The 18537-nt window shown below is 37.3% G+C and overlaps 1 protein-coding gene across 26 annotated transcripts in view; it reads right to left on the bottom strand.

Moving 5' to 3' along the window:
• The window catches only part of Bltp1 (bridge-like lipid transfer protein family member 1), a 217155-nt gene that overhangs the window by 58092 nt on the left and 140526 nt on the right, over positions 1 to 18537 (bottom strand). For 17 of the 26 annotated variants that reach the window (XM_087619106.1, XM_087619112.1, XM_087619136.1 and 14 more), the window contains 8 exon segments: positions 18095 to 18188; positions 16238 to 16288; positions 13571 to 13777; positions 11818 to 12056; positions 9540 to 9784; positions 6100 to 6205; positions 1377 to 1474; positions 58 to 243 (listed from right to left, as the gene is read on the bottom strand). In XM_087619106.1, coding sequence (XP_087475232.1) covers positions 58 to 243; positions 1377 to 1474; positions 6100 to 6205; positions 9540 to 9784; positions 11818 to 12056; positions 13571 to 13777; positions 16238 to 16288; positions 18095 to 18188 — 1226 coding nt within the window. 26 annotated transcript variants of the gene reach the window in all.

The raw sequence follows: 18537 nt of genomic DNA, 5'->3' as shown, positions 1-18537 counted from the left end.
TAACACATAAATTAATTTACAGACAATAGCTCCAGTACCATTATATTCCATACAAACCTGATGTTTGACAATTTGCCCTAATGCCAGGTTTAAGTCCACTTGGCATTTACCGAATAACTTCAGATAGCTGCTGCTTCCTGGGGAAGCTTTGGTTTGAAGTCGGTTTGAAAGTTCCAATTCAATCAGTCCAGTTTCAAATCTCACAGCTCTCATTGAAGGTGTGGTGGCTGTTACCTGAATACCCTAGAAGATTACATGTTGTAAGGAAAATAAGAAAATAAACCAATACAGATTCACTCATATACAATCTTTTGAAACATGATAGGAAGTCATGTTTAAAACATATATAAGATGTCTAAGGCACACATTCTTAAAATCAGTTATACTAGGACACTACAGTTATTTCATTTTAGCATTTTTACTTTTTTATAGGAGGTAATTAAGATTTAAAGTATTAAAGCTATTTTTTTTTCTCTTTGGCCATGCCCTGTTCTCCCACCTTTGGTACTGAGGAAGAACCCATAGCTTTTCTTCATTCAGATAACTGTATATGAAAGCAAGCATTCTATCATAGTCTTCCTAAAATATCATCAATTGAACAAACATTTAAAATATTTTTGCAGAATAAATTATAAAAGAAATAATTAGAAATATCAAATGTTCACTGGAATATAGTCAAACAAACTATTTAAATTATATAATATAATACAGCTTTTAGAAGATAAAGCTGATCTCAATAATCTGGTATAGAAAGAGAAGTTTTTCAAATACATGCTAATAATGTTATTATTGTTGTTATATTATTATTATTATTACCATAACTATTATTATAGCAGCATTTGTAATAGAAGGTCTGGGCATTCTTTTAACAACAGTACTAGAAAGGCAGAAGCAACTGGATTTCTGGACTCAAGACTAGCCTAGTTTATATAGTGAGTTCCAGCAAGCCAGTTAGGACTGTATAGTTGAGATTCTGTCTTTAAGAAAAGAAATAAACCTGGGTTTGGTCCTCAGCTCCGAAAAAAAGAAAAGAAAAGAAATAAATAAAAGATGAAAGGAAGGAAGGAAAAAGAAAAAAGGAAAGAAGGTAGGAAGCCTGATGCTTGCCCTTAAAGAACTGAGGTCTGAGGATATAGCTCAGTGAGGGCTTGCTGTATATTTATAAGGCTCTGGGCTCTAAGCCTAGCGGTGTCAATATGAAGGAGAAAAAGGAGGAAAAAGAAGATTCAAACACTAAAGCTTTCCCAAGTAAGCAGAGTACAATTTATTCTTACTATTTTGCAATTATGTATCACACAAAATTTCCACATAAAATATACACTAGTTAATTAGAAAGTGTCAGTAAAATTAAAGTGTCAGTGTTAGGGAAATTTTACCTTAAACTGTAAATTCAGGGAATAGAGGAGAATTTTCGGCTTATCTCCATCTGTTGTTCCATCATGTTCATTCCAGAGAGGAATAGGCTGCTCCCCACCTAGAAACGGTTAAATACTGAGGGACTAAAACAGCTTCCTTATCAGAAAAAATTCTGACTATATTCTGCGCATTAAAAATAAATATGTGGTTGCTGGGAATTGAACTCAGGACCTCTGATAGGGCAGTCAGAGCTCTTAACCACTGAGCCATCTCTCCAGTCCTTACTCTTACTCTTATTAACACTCATTTATCAATGTTTCCGTGATGTACTGTTATAAAAACTTGGTCTTTCTAATGTGATATGTTAAAAATATTCATTTCTGGTATAATGTTTATTTATTCCCATACTTATGTCCCAAATTCCTTGGGAGAGGCACATCTTAGTGGGTTCTCAGTGTTTTTTTGGAACGGTCAAGGGCACCTGCACTATTTCATGATCCAACTTGTCATCTTCACTCATGTCTACACCGCCTCCCTCACAGAAGCCATGCAAGTGTTCATAACTTTAGACTCTCACAATTCTGATGTCAATCACAGCAAATTAACACGTCTTTCTCCTTTTGATGTTTTTCTCCATATTGTCTTTTTGTAATGGCTCTGTGATCAGAAAGTAGAATGCATTCAAGCCCTGCTTTAAGTCATCCTGATGCCATGAAGTCCTCAATGATAATGTATTCACAAAGTGTGTCCTTTCTTCTTAATAATTTTAATTTGTGTCTGTGTGTGTGCATGCATGTGTGTGATCATCCTAATGAAGATGTACTTTGCTAAGCCTGATATCTGATATTTTCATGTGTCTTTGTAACTTCATTATCTAACTTGGAGCCACATATATTTTTATCTCATAAATACTACTTAAATGTTTTTATATCAGATCTCTTATATAGAAAGAGTTTATAAAGATAATTTATAGAGATAATTCCTACTTAGAAACACAAAAGTCTAACATGTACTACAGGGGGAAAAAAAGCACATGGCATAGTAACTTACATTTCAAGAAGTATTTTTAAAATACTGCTAATAAAACTGTTTAAGCCAGTAAAGTTCTTAGTCTCTGACATGCCATAATAGTCAAGAGTACATTCTGGATGATGCTAGAGACACGGTTCTCAACCTGTGGGTTGAGACCCCAGTGTGGGATAGCTGAACGGCTGACTCTTCTCCAAGGGTTACATATTAGGTGTCCTGCATCATAGCTATTTTATGAGGCATAAACCACACTTTATGTAGCTAAACCACAGTTATGAAGTACTAATGAAAATAATGTTACGAGAAGGGCTCCCTATACCATGAGAACTGTACTAAAGGCCTGCAGCATTAGGAAGGTTGAGAACCACCACTGAGGAGCAATCTAATGGTATGACCAAGTAAGGACTACAGGGTTCTTCTTTACGGAATATTTGGAATTCTTAGATAAGTAATGAATAAATGGTAACTTCTTTGTGAAGGCAAGATAAACTAGAAGGGGAATTGTGGTAGAAGAAGAAGAAATCTTAAGCACAGGGGAAAGGTAATGGAAGGTATGTTATAAGACAGCAAGACGGAAAGACTGACTGGGAGAGCAAGCTTGCCTGAGGTGTGCAGTGAGCACTGAGTGGGGTAGTATAGGTGGGTGTCTGCCTCTTGGGGAGAGGAACTGGGGAGTTGGACCCAGTTATAGGGAAGTACCAAGATACAGCTCTGGAGGTGGCAAAGCAGTCGGAGATATGGGAAAGCAGGAGTTAGTTTGGGGGTCTCCGGACCTGCAACATGGCCAGGGCCTTGGGGTTTTCAGACTCTTAAATATCCAGGTTCAGCTGGGAACAGCATCTAACCCTGGACAGACTGGGGAAAGGGGGAACTCTGCCTTGCAACAGAGGTGATTGTCTTTAGTTTGGTGGAGGCAGGCTTAGTGTTGGTTGTGGCTGGGAGCAGAGAGAGGCCTTCTATTGGAGAATTAAGCTGCAGCACTGTAGGTGAAGACCTTCTTCATGGCTCCCCACGGTGGGTCTTGATGAAAGAGACAGTGCATGGTTCCAAACAGTTTATTGGTTGTTCATGAAGGAAAAAATGGATGCATACGATGCAATACTTACTTCTCAGGGTAAACCTGAGATTAAAAACATTTTGCAGGGAGGAATGTCTGCAAAGGGAAGCTTATTGGCTAAGTCCTCTGGAACTCTTGGTACTTCATTAGTATGGAGAACTCTGTTTTGTACCTACATGGCCCTCATATGCGTTTCTTTTATGTGAGGAGCATGGCAAGTGGTCTAGGTCAGGAGTCTGGCAGGGAGCTGGGAGTTGCCCAAGTCTCAGGTGTGTGCCCACTGTGCCCACCTGCTCTACCTTACCAAACATCGTAGCATGCTTTTACATCCCACAGGTTAGTAGTAAGGTAGAGAAACAGATGAAAATAAAGTATAATGACATGTATGTAAAGTACAAGACTATTACTTTCCATGATAACCGATAAAAATTAGTAAAACAGAAGAAAACTATAAAGAAGGGTGAATAGGCCTAAATATTTATCCAGGACTGGGGAGATGGCTCAGTGGGTAAGACTGCTTGCTATGGAAATAGACGGACCTGGGTTTGGATCTGCAGCATTTATGTAAAAGATGAGAGTAGTCATTCTTCATGGAAAATGTAAGCAAGTTTCAAAAGCTCTAAGTTATACAAAACATGCAGAAGTGTGTATGTATGTATATATATACACACACATGCATATATGTACATATACATATATAACAAATTTCTAAGATCAAAGTATGATATATTATATTAAACCTTTATTCAAATTACCTGTTCTTATTTATACAAGCACTGACTTAAAAGGACAAAATGTACATCTAATCAAGGTTTATTTTAAAGTGCTTAGTTTTTGCCCAAACTTTATTACATTAGTAGTTAAAATACTAAACTGGTGTCAACACACCTTCTCGGTGTTCAATAATAATACTCTGGTGCCTATACTAATGTGGACAGAGGGATTAAAAGGTGCACTACAGTGGGGTTGGGGATTTAGCTCAGTGGTAGAGCGCTTGCCTAGCAAGCGCAAAGCCCTGGGTTTGGTCCCCAGCTCTGAAAAAAAAAAAAAAAGGTGCACTGTGTCTTCTGCCTTCTAAGAGCAATTCCTATTCTAGCCCTGGTGAGTCACCTGTATTTTAAAGAGACCATGAAGACCCTACTACATAGACTAAAATGTCCATTCTACAAAGAGGAAGATCCTCCGGGAGGGAAATTTTCCTCCATGTTTCCAGGTGAAGCCATGTTTTCAGCAAGGCCTCTGGCTTATCCTTGTATAGATGGAACAACTGACCAGAGGTCCTCCTAAGTCCAAGTAATCCTTGAGGACCAGACCATAAATGTCCTTCCAAGTAAGAATAAAGTGATTAATTCTGGCCACCTGCAAAGTCTTAAGCACACAGCAGAAAAAAATAAGTAAAGTTAAAATAATTGATAATAATATAATAAAACAACGGGCATAACCAAATTAAGATCCTTAATCAAATTAAAGAATTCTTATGTTTTTCCTAATCATATAACATGGCAAAGACTACCACCTCATTGGTGAACAGCTTTATGGAAGGATCTCTGTAGTAAAACCTGGTTAAATCTACTATAACCTTAGCTGTAATGCTCTTCTCTAGACTTTGTGTATTCAACCAGTCTTAATTTTGTCTATACTAGTTTACAGTTTGGTCCATATTTAGATAGTCCTGACATGATCCAGTTCTGGGTCCCTTTGACTATTCTCCCATGCTTGCAAATCATCAAGAGTCTCTCTAATTCCCTTCTATTTCCTCTCTAATCTCCCCAATGCTTATAGGAAGTAGTCAGACTGATTTAGCATCCATCTTCTAAATGGTTTCAGGGCCTCAACTCATGAGGAGAGAATGTTAGATGAATAGGTATTATTAGCAGGGTAGGAGGCCTATGGGGAAGGACTCTACCCTTAAAATGTCCTCTTCCACAGTTTCCAACACCAGAAATTGCCCCAAACTGTGATGGGGATGCTGATCTTAACAGCAGATAATTACATGAACAACATCTACCCATGGAAACAAAAGTCAAGAATGTTAGTTGTGGTCACTGAACCCCACCTAGATTCCAGGCACAGAGCTGTCCACCTACAACCTACATTCTTTCATTTGCTGCTCACCATTTCTTTGGTCACTTCTGGAAAGAGCCCATCTCTGGCCAAAAAGGAAACTTCATCCTCCTTGCCTGCTTCCTTCCCAGTCTGCCCTATAACTACTCCAGTTTGTAAGTGAATGGTGGGTTTGATTCTTATAATGAACTGCCCCCACTCCTCCAATCCCCCAGAGCAACAGGTTTTCTTTCTTGAAATAAAGGACCATACTGTCTTAACCAACAACTGGTGAACTTCAGGTTCAATGAGAGACACTAGCTTAAGGGAATAAGATAAAGAAAATAAAAGAAACTACCCGATCATCTCTCTTGCTTTCTGAATGTGCACATTCTCTCTCATTCATTCATTCATTCATTCATTCATTCATTCATTCATTCATTCTCTCTCTCTCTCTCTCTCTCTCCCTCCCTCCCTCCCTCCCTCCCTCCCTCCCTCCCTCCCTCTCTCCCTTCCCTGTCTCTGTCTCACACACACTAGTTACCAATATAATTTTTATGCCATTTAGGTCCTTAAGAATAGAAACTTGTAGCCCTAGCTCCAGGCAGCCTTACCAGACACCTTCTGTATCACTTCATTCACTTCCTTCATGAACACTTTCTGTACAAACACCAAGTGGTTTAGAAGATCTGTTGTGAGATTGTGTTCAAAGGAACCAACCTGCCAAACAAGATTGGAGTGTAAGATTGTGCTGCTGAGGATGTTAGCTATGCTTTCTATGTAAAGCAAATCATCAAGACTTTAGGAAAAGGAGATAATTCTCTATATAAGAACAACGCACTGAAAATGTCTGTAAAGGTCTTCAGTCCCAATGAGCATTTCCCTTTGTATTAAATGCTACAAATATAGTGATTCAAAATTCAGTGAGAGTGAATTACCAAATCCATACCTAATGTAGCATGTGTCTTGTGATTAGTATAAAATTACTAGTTGCTGACAAGAATTAGTCAATAAATAGATGAAGTAGAAAGCAGCTTCTAATTAAGTGGCCATTAAACAAAACACAGATTCAAGCACTCTATGATTAAAGCAAATACTACTATCATTGTAATATGGTTCATATTTTGATCAAAAATTAGTAGAGCAAATAGATTTGTCATCTTTGATGAAAAATCACAAAAGTTTGAGCGTATCAGGAGGCACTTAAACTATCTTTATTACTGTTAGTTATGTGTCTTGGCTGTATGTGGTATTGTACACATGAATGCAGATGCCTGCCAAGGCCAAAGGTGCAACATTCCTCTGGGCTGCCTTGATGTGGGTACTGGGACTTATTTTATTTATGAGTGAGTGTGTGGGAACTCTCTCTGGGAGATCAGTACATGTTCTTAACCACTGAGTTGTCCCTCCTTTTATCTTGCACAGAAAAGTACAAATAGGACAAAAATGAGTTTCAGTATGTCTACGTTAGGACTATTTCAAATAGGAAATTCTGATATACTACATAATTTTAAATGCTTTGAAATTAATTTATTTTCCTTTCCTTTTGGTATAAATTCTTCCTTTTTAGTATCTGCCATTAATATGGAATTATACCATCCATTGCTTTAGATTTATTTTCTTTGAATTGAAGCATTATTAACAGTACTGCCCAACTAGTTTGGGCCACTTATTTTTCAACATGGAAAGTACACATGCAATAAAATTTCCTAATTCAAATTAGGATTCTTAAAAGCTTGTGTACTTTTGGATATATTTGTTTTTACACACAGAAATCTCAACTCCTGGCCTGGCTAGGTGGGCTGCTGGGCAAAGAAGCTTACCAGGCAAAACTAGATTCTTGAATTTTATCCCTACAACCTAGCTATGAGTAGAAGCAAAGAATACACTTCACCAGGGTGTCATCTGATTTCTCTATGTGTACTGTGGCATCCCACAGAAACCATACATCAGAGACACACACTCACTCATAAATAAAATTAAAAAACTAAAAGAAATTACAACTTTTGGGCACTAAAGAAAGTGCAGTCTAGAAAAGGTTTATCAGACTTAAATGTGTCTCCTCCAATTACAGTATTTCTATCAAAAACTCAAGAGCTGTCTTATAGATTTTCAAACCAAATGAAAAGGTATGGAGAAACCTTAGATAAAACGCCCTACAGTGAGAAGAGGGAACTTGCAGAGCCCACCTCCAACAGAAAGACAGGGCATCAAGTGAGGAATGGGGTTGCTATCCCACAGTTAAAACTCTGACCCTGAGAAAGGACTGGAAGAGCTTGAAGGGGCTCGAGACCCCATATGAACAACAATGCCAACCAACCAGAGCTTCCAGGGACTAAGCCACTACCCAAAGACTATACATGGACTGACCCTGGGCTCCAATCTCATAGGTAGCAATGAACAGCCTAGTAAGAGCACCAATGGAAGGGTAAGCCCTTGGTCCTGCCAAGACTGAACCCCCAGTGACTGTGATTGTTGGGGGAAGGGTGGTAATGGGGGGAGTAGGGGGAGGGGAAGCCCATATAGAAGGGGAGGGAGAGGGGTTAGGGGGATGTTTGCCCGGAAACCGGGAAGGGGAATAACAATCGAAATGTAAATAAGAAATACTCAAGTTAATAAAGGAAAAAAAATAACTCTGACCCATAATTGTTCCTGTCTGAAAACAATGCAGGGATGGAAATGAAGAAGAGCCTGAGGAAAAGGTCCAGCGACAGGCCCAGAGTGGGTTCCAGCTCAAGGTGGAGGACCCAAGGCCTGACACTATTACTAAGGCTATGGTGTGGTTAGAGACAGGAGTCTATCATGACTGCCCTACAAAAGACCTAACAAACAGCTGAGAGAGTCAGATACAGATATTTGCCCCCAACCAATGAACAGAAGCTGCTGATCCCTGTGGCTGAATTAGAGAAAAGCTGGAGGAAGCTGAGGAGGAGGGTGACCTGGGAGGAGGACCAGCAGTCTCAATTAACCTGGAACCCTGAAATCTCTCAGACACTGGATCACCAACCACGGAGCAGACACCAGCCAAGATGAGGCCCCCAACACATATACAGCAGAGGACTCTCGGGTCTGGGTTCAGTCAGAGAAGATGTGCCTAACCCTCAAGAGACTGGAGGCCCCAGGGAGTTTAGAGGTCTGGTGGGGTGGGTCAGATGGGTGGGGTGGGGACATTCTTATGGAGACAAGGGGTGGGAAGGAGGTATTAAATGGGGGAATAGTCGGAGGGTGGACCAGGAGGAAGATAAAATCTGGAGTGTACAAAATGAATGAATGAATGAATAAATAAATAAATAAAAACAAAAAAATAAAAAAGTTCACCTGAAGTTGGAGAGAAATGTCATAAAGATAGAGAAAATGGAGGGGTGGAACAGGAGATGGATGTGACAAAATACATTATATGTACATATAAACTCAATAATTAATTTGACAATTAATAAGTATACAGAAGATAATGCCAAAAAGAGGTATGCCATGCTTTTTAAGCTTTTGACAGTTATAAATAGAGGTGAAGATAATGAGGTAGTGCCAGCTTTTAGCATTAGCTTAAATAATAAATGAGTCTGTTAATTTATTGTACCTTTCCACATGATCTTTAGATCACGACTAATAGTTGTTTTATTAATATAATCTTTTAAAAAAATCAGTCATCCACCACCCCCACACACACACATTTTAAAAAGAAAAGAGGTACGAGTACCTCAAAGTTAATTAAAGGACTACAGAAGTAAATACATAAAGCTCTTGACGTTAGCTTTTATTCTCTTTTTATCAAGCAAACCATAAAAATGTCAAAATGAACTTGAGCTTTAACATGTAAGATATAAATTTGTAGATGATAAATACATTGTTTCAAAAAACGTATTTCAATAAAAGCAGGGAAGGGAGGTAGTCAGAGACAGACACACATCCTTTCTCTTGAAATTTGGTACATTAGCCTTCTGTAGGAAAAAAATAATTTAACATTTAACCTTCAAAGTTTGGACCATCATGGTTTTTTGGTATCTAAATTCTGAAAACTTATAAAATGCAATAAGTAATTTGAAAGTAAACTTACTTCTGCCACACAACGTAGATAATTCCCTTGTAAATAGTACCCTTGTTTAGAAGGCAGCTCATCTATACTCCACACTTGATCTGAGTAACTATCATGCTCTTCCATAATGTATTTCCCTGACATGGTAACAGGTGGAAGGTTAAGACTTGCAGAAGGAGGGATAGTTGACATATCCGTCGCAGAAACTTTTGAAGTAAAACGTAATCTGTGATTTGGTAACTCAAATGTAAACCTTGTCTGTGCACCTGTAAGAAGTAAGGAACATTACAGCTGTACAGCATGCAATAATATCACTTTTACAAAAATGATGTCTAAGAAAAAACATTTTGTCATCCCACAGTTTACGCTGATATACATAAAACTAATATTTACACTTTACAAATGAGTTATGCCCTACCTTTAAACAAGTACACATAATATAAAGAATTAGCCAGCAAGTACTAGTAAGCCAGCAGTATTTATGATGCCTACTGGGTACCCAACATCATATAGATGCAGAGACACTTACAGACTCTGCTTATCAGAAAAGGGAGAACAGAAAGACACTGCCCTTCATGTAGAGAAGCTTATAACACAAGAAGATAAAGCAACTCAAGCTAAAAACAAGTCCCAGATTCTGGAACATTAAATACATATTCCTTTAACGTTACCTATTAAGAAACCAAGTAATATGTTACAGTTTAATTTAATATTGTGTTTATTTATTAAGCCTTCTAATTGGCAAAGAGTTGTTCAAGGAAATATTAATGTAGAGTTAATCTCTTTATTTTGCTGATATTCTTCAGCTGTCTATGGGGGTATGAAGAATTGGCAGGAGGAAAATTGGCTTATATCACAGGACATAAGCCAAGTATATGCTCACAGGTTCCTCTCATAAACAGAAAAATGCTACTCTCCAACTCCAGTGCCTTTGAGATGGCCCCAAAGACCCCAACTACACTGCGCTCCTCTTACACCTGTTACAGTCCAGTCTATCTCTGACTCACTTCTGGTAGCTGCAAGAGGTAGGGTCTGTCTCCTACTACCACCCTTGCCAGCAGTGCTAAATAAAAACACGCAGACCAACACAATTCAAGGCCACAGTTACCACTCCCTCATCTGTGATCATGAATGTGTTACTCTTTTACTGGCTCTGTTCTTTTTCTTTATTTACAGAATTCTGGGTTCTTGTTTGGCTACTCAACAAGGTGGTCACTCTTAGATATTCTACTTTTTCAGCTTGAAAGTGCCTATCTGGCTTGCTCGTTCCATTAGCCTATGGATTCCAGCAGACTTCAAAATGAGCAAATTAGGCAGTGTATTGATAGAACTGGGCTCTGATATATGAAAGTCCATGTTTTCTAACTTTCCCAAATCAAAAAACTTGACTTACCTTGTTTTTATTTCTGGTAATAAAAGGTTGAAAGGCTAAGAAAACTATTTTAAGATACAAACTCAGAAATGTAAAGAGTAGTAATACATATATCCTTAATATAACATTGTATTTAAGTAGGTTTATTAGTGCTTTAAAAATTAATGTAATTTATCATGTTAAAACAAAAAAAGAGAAAAAGACATTTTTAGTTCAACAGGTATAGAAGAAAGTATCTATATTTAGTCACCAATTATTTTTTACAGAAATTTCACAGCACAGTAGAAAATCAATACTAATGTTTTCATGACAAAAAAAATCTACAAAAAACCTAAGTAGTCATCATTAATTTTGCAATAATTAAATAAAAATTTTAATAATTAAAATCATTAATAAAATGATGATTATTTTACACCTTAAAAACTGGAATTAAGACAAGGCAAAACCAATAAAGAAAATTAAACCATTTTATAAATGGAGAAAAAAGATGGTAGGCTGTTGGAAGGGTAATTTTGAGGTGCTTCGGAGAAGCTAGGGATAAGGGGAGTGGATGTGATTAAAATAAAATGTATACATGAATGAAATTATAAAAAAAACTATATGAATAAAATTTAGAAAAAACACTGTTGAACTTTAAGTGATCAAATACTTCAATTTCTGATTTTGTTCTTTGCTTTTTTAAGAGGGTCTCACTGTGTGGTTTGGCCTGACCTGGGACTTACTATATAGTCTATGCCTGTCTGAAACTCACAGAGATCCGCTTGTCTTGGCTTCTCTAATGCTGAAACAAAAGGGTACACCACAATGCCTGGCTATTAAAATTTTTTTAATATCATATTTTTAAGAACTGTAACTTTTCATCAAAAATTGCTTCCTTTTCAAAATTATCATCAGTTTTACATGGCTGAACTTAAAATTCCATGTTACCTGTCATTCCATGGCTTCTCATTCTCCCCATCTTGTACTCAGCTTTCAGGGATGGTAAGAGTGCTGCTCCAATGGCTATGCCATCTAACATAGCACTGAACTTGAGAACGATAGGCTTCTTCTCTAAGCCTTCTGGCAGTTGAGGAAATTCATTTGTTTCAATAGGAGTCTGATTAACACTGGTTGGGGTTTTTTCAGAAGGCAGTGGGGTTGCAATATCTTCTTTCACAGGCTGTGGGCTACAAACCAAAACATAAAACTACTAGGAACTACTACTTTATCAATAAGATTACTAGATTACTCAGTGGAAAACTGCCAACAAATAATGATGATCTAGAATAGCAGACAGAGTAATAACTTGAGCTATAATTTATCAACAGGAGAATAAAGACCTGGATACAACAGCTATAGGAAAATAGGCAATGTCTTCTGAGACTGTCAAGGCACTTTCTAGGATAGGGAAAAGTAAGCATGCACGTATACACAGACACACGTGCATGCACACAGAAGCCAGAAAAGCTGATACTATGAATAGTGGAACATGCACAGGGAATAAAGGTTACTGTGAAAAGATCTGATTTCTTGTTCTTTAAAATGCTATGTGATGAAACTCAAGAAGGACCAAAATGCGAATGCTTCACTCCTTCTTTAAAAGCGGAACAAGAATACCCTTGGCAAGGAATAGGGAGGCAAAGTTTAGAACAGAGGCTGGAGGAACACCCATTCAGAGCCTGCCCCACATGTGGCTCATACATATACAGCCACCAAACTAGATAAGATGGATGAAGCAAAGAAGTACAGGCTGACAGGAACCAGATATAGATCTCTCCTGAGAGACACAGCCAGAATACAGCAAATACATAGGCGAATGCCAGCAGCAAACCACTGAACTGAGAACAGGACCCCCATTGAAGGAATCAGAGAAAGGCCTGGAAGAGCTTGAAGGGGCTCGAGACCCCATATGAACAACAATGCCAACCAACCAGAGCTTCCAGGGACTAAGCCACTACCCAAAGACTATACATGGACTGACCCTGGACTCTGACCTCATAGGTAGCAATGAATAGCCTAGTAAGAGCACCAGTGGAAAGGGAAGCCCTTGGTCCTGCCAAGACTAAACCCCCAGTGAACGGGATTGTTGGGGGGAAGGCAGTAATGGGGGGAGGATGGGGAGGGGAACACCCATAGAGAAGGGGAGGGAGAGGGTTTAGGGTGATGTTGACCTGGAAACCAGGAAAGGGAATAACAATTGAAATGTAAATAACAAATGCCCAATTTAATAAAGATGGAGAAAAAAAAAAGAAAAAAAATGCTATGTGACATGTAGTCGGTCTTCAAAAATATACAGTAATTTCACGATAAAGGAATATGCAAAACCATGCATGCTATAAATGACTGCTGCAATTTTTTAAATTTAAACAATGACTGACAGTTTGAGAATTCATTGATTTGCTTTTTATTGAAATTTATTGTGATGCCAATGAATCTCTAGAATCTCTTAGACTTCATGTTCACATTGCATATTTAGTATTGGACAATGTGATATATACTTTATTGGCCATTTGATAAGAACACTTTAGTGATACACACCATGATTCTCCCATGATATCATTTGAATACTCTCTACCAGCTCCACTACTGTGATACTCATGTTCTCAGTAACTGCTCATTTTTTACAAACCTTTGTTACCATAGCAAAAATAAAAGGTATATGTTACTGTACAGTCCCAGAATATAAAGGTGAACAACTCACGCTGTGGAAGGCTGCCTGATAAGGTCTGAGATTTGTTTGGACAGTTGGTGAGAACTTCGAACCATCATGCTGTGTAACGTAGCAGGGTGCTGAGGAATGTTGATGCTGATAGCCCCTACTTTGAACACTGCGGCGTTGTTTGTCTTCAGCCCTCTCTGGGCACTGTAGAGGGCTTGGGACTTCGCTATACTACATTTCACCACAGTTCTAGAAACAGAGAAGACGATTATTAATGCGTAGGCAAATGAAAACCTTTGGGGAAATACCAAGAACATCAGATACTTTTATCAATGAGTTAGGAGGACAGCATTCATGTGGCACATGTAGTCTGAAAAGTCATTTTAAAAGATATTAATATATACTGCATTGAAAAGTCTATTGGTTCTTTAGAATATATGAATATGTAAGTAAAAGCAAAAACATTAGGAATTGTTACGTATGCACACACAAAAAAAATTTTGCTTTGATTTTTTTTTTCACTTAGAACCTCTTTTTTCCTCCATTTTAGATTAGGGATCTAAAGAGAGACAAACTCTGCATACAAAAAAAAAAAAAAAGATCCATTCATGTACTTCTAAAATGGTATCAAAAAATAAACAAATTATTAACAATCATGCTTGAGCTCAGGAAAAACAGGAGTAGGCCCTGGCTTTGGGAAGCATGAATGTGGTTGAGGCCAAGATGCCCAGTGAATCTGGTGGAGCACTGTAACTGCATGGCCCTGAATCTGTAGCCTGTCTTTATGGACATCTGCTGTGAACTTTACACACGCGGGGCACAACAATCATGCTGCAAATTTTTAGTCATCTTTCAGAGAAAACCATTACTTCCTTGAATAAGACATGAGAGATACATGCTTGTGGCTTAAACTAATGGCAATTCTCTTCAAATAATAACACAACTGCAAATAGATGACTCGTATTAACAACTTGTAAACTAACTTACATCTACATGTAAGTCTCTCTACATCTCCTTCAAAGCTGACAAGAGCATCCCCTGCAACTTCTAGTGTAATTTGATCAGTGCAGAATTATCATGGTGCTTACCTCTCTAGAGTGCCTTTATCCACACCAGAGTTTACTGATGTTGACTGAATAGCAATGAGCACTAGACCTTTTTTAGTTCTTTACCACACAGCAAAAGTATATGTTGAAAAACAATTTATCTTTCTTATTTTTCACATCTGTCTTTATAACCTATAGCAGCCTGACTAAATATCACTTGTATTTCATAAGTGGACATGTAAAACTTAATTCTCAATTTAAACTAAAAGTCAGAATAGAAAACTAATAGGGCTGATTGTGATTGCAGGCTACTAAAATATTCAGTGGAAATTTTGATGTCAAGAACTTAAAGATCTGTTCTGCTCTAGTAGAGGGCCTTATTTATACTGTAATCATATCAGTCTTATAGAGATCTAGAAGCTCTACCTCAGCCTCTACCCCCCGACCCTATCTTGAGCCTTGCTGCCTTGAACTGGCTCCAAACTTAAAAGAGAAGAAGGTGGAGGAGTTTAATTTACATAACTTGTTCCAGGCTGACTCTCTCAAATCAGTTTGCTTGAAATTTTCTACAATAGAAATGTGGACATGCTGAATGACCATAGCTACTTAGTGATGAAAGACAGAATTCCTTTCCCACTTGGCAAGTGTATTACACACGACTGTCTCTCAACAGAGATACTGAGGATGGAACAAGGCGGCCAAATGTGACGCCGCCGCCACAGCACAGACCACCTACTAGTTTTCCATCGCCGCCTTCATGGAGCCTTTCTAGTACATAATATCCAAGCCCATAGATAATTTCCTCACAGATCTCATCTTTGGCCACTAAAGCCATTCTCTCTAAAGTTAATACTGATTATTTTGTTAAATAGCCAAAGAACTCATAAATGAAAAGAAAAAATATTTCTAGGAACTGTCTGAGTGGAATTAAATGTAGCTGTTTTGCTTTTCTGTTCATAAAAAGACAATGTTACCTGGGCTATTTTTCAGAAGTAAAATTAAATTTTTACGACTTTTAGTTGGTCAGTGAACTGAAATAGAACATAATCCCAACAAATGACTTTGAAGTGTTGATGCTTTATCTATGGCATATTATAAATAATGAAACAGATTTCATAAAATATGATAATCTTTCCATCAGGAAACAATATATAGATCACCTACCTATTCAATATATTTAAAATTTATTTTAAAAATGTCCAACGACATAACTAATGCTAAGTTAAATGCTAATGTGACATGCTGACAGACTCATGTGGTAAACATCTATACACACTCAAGTACAGCTAACTGCACACATATGCAATGGTTTAAATTACAATATTCCAAACACAAATGCACACATAGTAAAAGCCATAGATAAAGCAACAAATTTCCCATTAAAACAAAATTATAAAGTTGAAACATGCAGATGCACTGTTAGTTTTTAAAAACTACTTATTAATTAACAAAAACTTACCAAGTGAAAAATTCCGTTATGGCATGAAAACATGCCCACAGAAGCACAAGAAAACAAAGTCTGTCTTACCTGCGAGACAGCCCTCACTTAGACTTGACTAATGAAACATGATATGGTTAGCTAACTGTACACATCCCACAAAGATAATATAAGCACTACACAACACAGTATTAATCACGAGCCATGAAAAAGAATAGGACATACAGAAATTCTTGTTTGGCTGTACTTGTAGGAGATGTAGGAAAATCCTCCAATCTACAGATGCAGATTCAAGAGAAAGCAGGAAGACAAAAAGGAAGCAAATCAGCATTCACATGAACATGAGTTACAGTAGGACTGCATATCAGGAAGCATTACTAATGTCCAGCCTAACATTTTCTTTCAAATAACTTTAAAACTATATTTCCCATTCTAGTTCCTTTTAATTACAGTTGGAAATGCTGAAGAATAAATCCAAAAACTGTTAATGAAAAGTCTTAAGACTAAGAGTTTGACAGTAACAAAGGAGTAACTTTTATACTTCAAATAAAGCTGATAAGAGGGAATGATAAGAAATATCAACTCTACATTATTTAAAACCTCATTTTATTAATGTTAAGTTCTACAAGCTGAGACTGAAGCCATTCTCTTAATAGGTGATACAGACAAGGAGATACAAGATAAAGTGAGCACTTGAGACAGCGAAGGGACGCTGGCTCAGAGTCAGTGGAACAGTCACCAACCTGCTGCTGTGACAGGTGCTGCAGATGAACATGGACTATTTTAAACAGTTTATGCTGATACTTTGACCTTTCTAAATCTCACTTCTTTTATTCCATAAAGTGAGATAAAATCACCTCAGCTCACAGAAGTGCAAGGAGGACTAAGTAAATGAACAGATATTCCATTCCATTCCTGGCCAACGGTACAGGTTTCATACATCCTGTTGCTTGTCCACAATGAATGAGAGATCTGTTTTAACCATGGGGATTTCCTGGTCCTTCTTTATTTTTTATTTTTTTAAAGATGGGATCTGCCAAGGAAGTGCCTATGAAATAAATTATCAATGATGATTCTTGGTAATGATCCTAAGCTACTTGGGTAAGAGTTAAGCCTGAGATCTTCTCTATATAAGGTTCTGGCCTGTTTATCAATATCTACTTGAAATGTTGCCCAAGACAGGTTTTGTATTATCCAGATTTCTAAAATATTGTGACTGAATTGTAGTTTGATCTAATAATAATCTTTAGAGAAGTAGTCAAATCTTCTGTGTAGTGGTTTGTAGCCTGAGGACTATGCTGCAGGACAACATTAGCACAGCATTAATTATATTATCAAAGAAGAACAAAGTCTCAAAATATGACCGTAACTATTAAAACACCTCTGAAGTTTCCAGATTCTTTCACTGTAATCCAGGGTAGCATGGGATGCAACACACAGCCAGCCAAAGCTGGTCTCTGATCAGTGACAAATGTTCTGCCTCATCTGCCAAGGGCTGGATTTACAGGTGAGCCACCATGCCGGGCTCCATGAGTCTCAGTTTACTGTAACAGACTTCAAAGCCTTTACTGTTACATTCGGAACATGCTAAATGACAAATCTGAAGCCGAGGAGAACAATGGTTACTGAATGTAAAATTAATAGAGTTTTTATTCTTTTTGATTTTAATTAGCAATTTAAATGACAGGAAAATTAGCAACTTACATGCTAAATAGAAATTTGTACTAAGATTACTTTTCTTGTAAGACAATCTCACCAGATACTAGACATTGGGCAATTTTTTTAAATGAGAGGGGGTGAATTTAGAATAGATAGGGGTGGGGTTGGGGATTTAGCTCAGTGGTAGAGCACTTGCCTAGCAAGCACAAGGCCCAGGGTTCGGTCCCCAGCTCCAAAAAAAAGAAAAAAAAAAGAATAGAAGAATAGATAGGGGTAACAAAATCAATTTTGTTTTTCCAATTGTATCTAGAAACACTGTATAAATCTCAAAATTCACATAGTATGAGTTCATTCAAGGAATTCAAGTTATTTATAAATTGTAACAAGGAAGTAAAAGAAAACAGTAAAAGTAAATACACTTACTGTATATTTGGTGTGATCCCTTCAAGTAGCACAATATTAACCCCACCAATGTGAGCAGTAGCACACGTCTCAGTCATCTTTTGATGTAAAACATCTGAAATATGACAAAAATAATTTGAATTCTAAAAGTAATTGTATCTTATATTAAAATTACTTTATTTGAAATATATTTGATGACAAATGATAACTATAAATTATAATAAAATGTGTGCAATTATTGTCAATCTACCTTAAGAAAATTTCTTCAGCTTACTGTTTTGCATACATATATGCATACAGCGTATGTCTAAAAGTAGAATTATGCAGAAATGAACTTTAACATGACTTCATGCGTTAAATAATTTACTGGAATTAAATGGTCTGTACAATGAATGCACTTTGAAAGAAAAAAAAGGGAAGCCAAATAAACTACTACTCTTGCTCTACATACTTCCTGTGATTTT

Source organism: Rattus norvegicus, chromosome 2, assembly GCF_021556685.1.
Source record: "Rattus norvegicus strain SHRSP/BbbUtx chromosome 2, alternate assembly SHRSP_T2T, whole genome shotgun sequence".
Lineage (NCBI taxonomy): Eukaryota > Metazoa > Chordata > Mammalia > Rodentia > Muridae > Rattus > Rattus norvegicus.
Note: the sequence above shows the minus strand (reverse complement) of the source record. Positions and strands in the feature narration are given on the sequence as shown.